Consider the following 3,484-nt stretch of genomic DNA (forward strand, 5'->3'; position numbering starts at 1 on the left):
GGCTGAGTTCTGGCATATGTCTGGTTAACCAAAAGAGTGGGCAAAGAGCGGGATCAAGTTAAGGGATGGTATGGCATATTTATGGCAAGCCAGACGATTGACTAAAGAGCGGCAACATCTTATTCCATATATGGATGTTTTTTGGTTATGTTTTGGCATATTTCTGTAAAGCCAAAACACTGCGCAAAGAGCGGGAATTTCTATCCAGAAGAAAACCCCTCTTCATTTAAAAAGCATGATCACCACAAATTTTGGGTGAGTCTCTTTGGGTCAGTTTTGGCTACTTTTTGGCTGAATTATAGGGATTTGGGGCTTTTCTGGGACAATTATGGCTATATTTTGGAAGTCCACAATTAGTTTTGGGTGAATTTTGGCTTCCTTCTGGTTTGATTTTGGCTTGCCTATTTTGGGCCATTTAGGGCTCATACATCCGCCCAGAACTTTGCCAAAATGCCATGCCAGTTTTGGGCCAGATTTAAGCCATAATAATTTTGCTATCTGGGTTGTTTTTCTGATAGTTTTCTTGTGCAGATGTAGCATATACACTCTCAAAAATAGAGATACCAGCTTGTACTTAAAAGGGTACAAATGCTTGTCGCTGGGGGTGTACTTTTTTGATAGACATTTCTGTACCCTTTCGAAATGGTCCATTTTTGTACCTTAAGTACTTTACATAGAAAGAAAACTCTCGTATTGTCGATAATGCCATGATGTTTAAAGCTTGAACCGGTGGCCTAATTGAGAAAAAAAAAAAAAAAAATGGCATAGGCAAGCTACAACATCAAGACATGGAAGTATGAATGAAAACTTGATAAAACAGAGATTATAGCAATAATCAGAGGTTCTAATAAGCTAAAGAAATTATTAGGCTATTATCATTGAGCTAATTGGGCTATTAAATTAAAACACAAATTATTATTAAATATAATATATAGAGTAATTACAGTATGATATATAATAAATAATGTGCTAAGCCTAATGTTTGAACTATAATTAGGCCTACTGTTTAGCTATCCTAGCCTATCGCCTATTCCACATGGAATATGTTGCTAAAAGACTGGAAACTGTCTGAACTGATCTCCCTGAATGCTTTTAAATCCAAACTCAAAGTGCTGGAGAACAACTCAATGACTTGCACGTATTTTTCATAGGTTGAATTGTCCTGTAAATTATTGTTTGTTGTAACTGTATGAGGTAACTGTATGTTGTAACTATGTGTTGTGTTTCATGCTGTCTCTTGGCCAGGACTCCCTTGAAAAAGAGGTTCTTAATCTCAATGGGATCCTTTTCCTGGTTAAATAAAGGTTAAATAAATAAATAAATAAATCTCATGGTCTACACACATTTTTTTTACTGCTGCAGGGTACCTTATAGTACAAATTTGTACTTTACATAACTTTGGACCCTTTTTCATATTCTAAAGCTGCAATTCTGGCCTCCTAAAGACCAATATTGTACTTTTGAGAGAACATTCTTAAAAAATGTACTTATAGGTACATAAATGTTCTGATCTCGTACCTCTATTTTTGAGAGTGTATGTTGGGGTTGCTAATTATGGCTTGGTCGTTGTGGTGGTGGTTTTGTTCCTGCGCACTGGAGGCTCTAGTCTCTCCTCACCACTCCTCTGTGTTTTGGATGTGAGCGCTCACACCTGAAGTAACAGAAGAGGGGGAGTGAAGTAAAGGAGCGCTCAGAGCTGCTCAGTGCGCTCCTGCTGTACAGAAATCACACATCTGAAGGAGAAGTCAGAGGGAAATTATCTAAAAGGAAGGGAGGGAGGGAGGGGGGGGGATGCGCGCATGTGACGGGCACTGGACGTTTCCATTTGTACCAGTCGCGCAGGGAGCTGGCTTTCTCCATCGGGAGCTGCGTTCTTAAAAATCACCGGTGACTGACATTTTTTGAACATTACGCGCTTCGTCCGTCGCCTGCGGATCATCACAGCACCATGCGAGCTGGAGAGACGCGCCCTGTGCCATGCTGAACACCTCTCCGACCCTGCTGCTGGCTCTGACCGCGGTGGCCGGACTTCTCCAGCGATGCCAAGGCTGGAGCGACGAGGATCTCCTCCTGCCGCCCATCAACTCCTCCAACAGGTTCATGGCCAACCTGGAGGTGGACGTGCGCTTCTCCAAGAGGTCCGTGGAGGAGAGCGACGCCTCGCCCGACGCGTCTTCCCTGCAGACTTTGTCCCAGTGCAACGTGAGCGTCCAGAGACTCTTACCCACGTCTCTGGTGGCGCACTGGGACAGCAGCTTCGGCTTCCAGTGTGATGTGATCATCTACACCACCAACAACCACGGAAGGGCTTTCTTCTCCGCGTCTTTCAACAGAGCCATCTCACCTGTCGTCATCGAACACCTGGGGGTCACCGGGGGTCAGCAGGAGTTGCGTCTGTGCGTGGGCTGTGGGCTGTCCAGGTACAGGAGGTTCGGTCAGGGCAGGTCCAGGGGCCAGCAGACCGGGGATCAGGTCACTTTCTGCTGCGTGGATTTCAGCCTGGATGAGCTGAAGGGGGACAAAAGTTGGAGGCTGAACAGAAAACCTATCGAGTCGACACTTGTGGCTTGTTTCATGACTTTGGTGATCATTGTGTGGAGCGTTGCTGCTCTCATATGGCCAGTCCCGATTATTGCAGGATTTCTGCCCAATGGGATGGAGCAGAGAAGACCCAGATGACTGAACTGATCTTTATGACCTGGTAAATAGCCTGTGCTGCCTATACTAGAATTGTAGCCATTTAAACAGCTCACCTGAATGAATGATGGGGAGGTTTTGGACAACTTTTTGATGATATACTTTAGCTGTGGATGTATTTAAACCCTTAGACCTCCTCATTAGGACAACCAAGGTAATGTATAAAGCAGGGGTGTTAAAGTCATTTTAGTTCAATCAAATTTATTTATATAATACCAAATCATGACAAAAGTTATCTCATGACACTTTACATATAGAGCTGGTCAAAACCAGACTCTAAAGCCAATTTACAGAAACCCAACAGAATCCTCCAGGAGCAAACACTTGTGACTGGTGACAGTGGTGAGGAAAAACTTCCCTTAACAGGCAGAAACCTGGAGCAGACCCAGACTCCTGGAGGATGGACGTCTGCCTTGACCGGTTAGGGTTAAAGAGAGAGAGTAAAGGAGGAGAAAAGAGAGAGCGATAGAGATAGAGAGAGATTGGGGGAGAGGGGGAGAAGGGGAGAAGGGGGGAAGTAGGGGGAGACACATGGATGCAGTTGATGCACAGATAACTGAACTAGAACATCTATGGAACTATATAATAAACACTATCATAACTATATGGATAAGTGAGTGATGACAATGAAGGTAGGAGAGAGGCAGGTCCACAGTTAGTTAAGGGGCAAAAAACAGCACACAATTTGATCTCAAGTGGGCTGGACCAGTAAAATGATAACATAATAGCCTATAAGTAATGAGAACTACTTATATTTACAAACTGTCCTTTCATTAAAAAAAGTGAA

The 3,484-nt window shown here is 43.6% G+C and overlaps 1 protein-coding gene across 1 annotated transcript; it reads left to right on the forward strand.

Moving 5' to 3' along the window:
* The first annotated feature begins 1,789 nt into the window (after positions 1 to 1,789).
* tmem158 (transmembrane protein 158) lies at positions 1,790 to 2,883 on the forward strand. The gene has a single exon (XM_030159332.1). It carries the CDS (start codon positions 1,978 to 1,980, stop codon positions 2,677 to 2,679), a length of 702 nt encoding a protein of 233 aa, XP_030015192.1. The 5' UTR covers positions 1,790 to 1,977; the 3' UTR covers positions 2,680 to 2,883.
* The last annotated feature ends 601 nt before the right edge of the window (positions 2,884 to 3,484 follow it).

This window comes from Sphaeramia orbicularis, chromosome 16, assembly GCF_902148855.1.
Source record: "Sphaeramia orbicularis chromosome 16, fSphaOr1.1, whole genome shotgun sequence".
In the NCBI taxonomy this organism is placed as follows: Eukaryota; Metazoa; Chordata; class Actinopteri; order Kurtiformes; family Apogonidae; genus Sphaeramia; species Sphaeramia orbicularis.

What these genes read in the sequence shown, in the direction of transcription:
- tmem158 (XM_030159332.1), top strand. Translation starts at nt 1,978, where the DNA reads ATGCTGAACACCTCTCCGACCCTGCTGCTGGCTCTGACCGCGGTGGCC.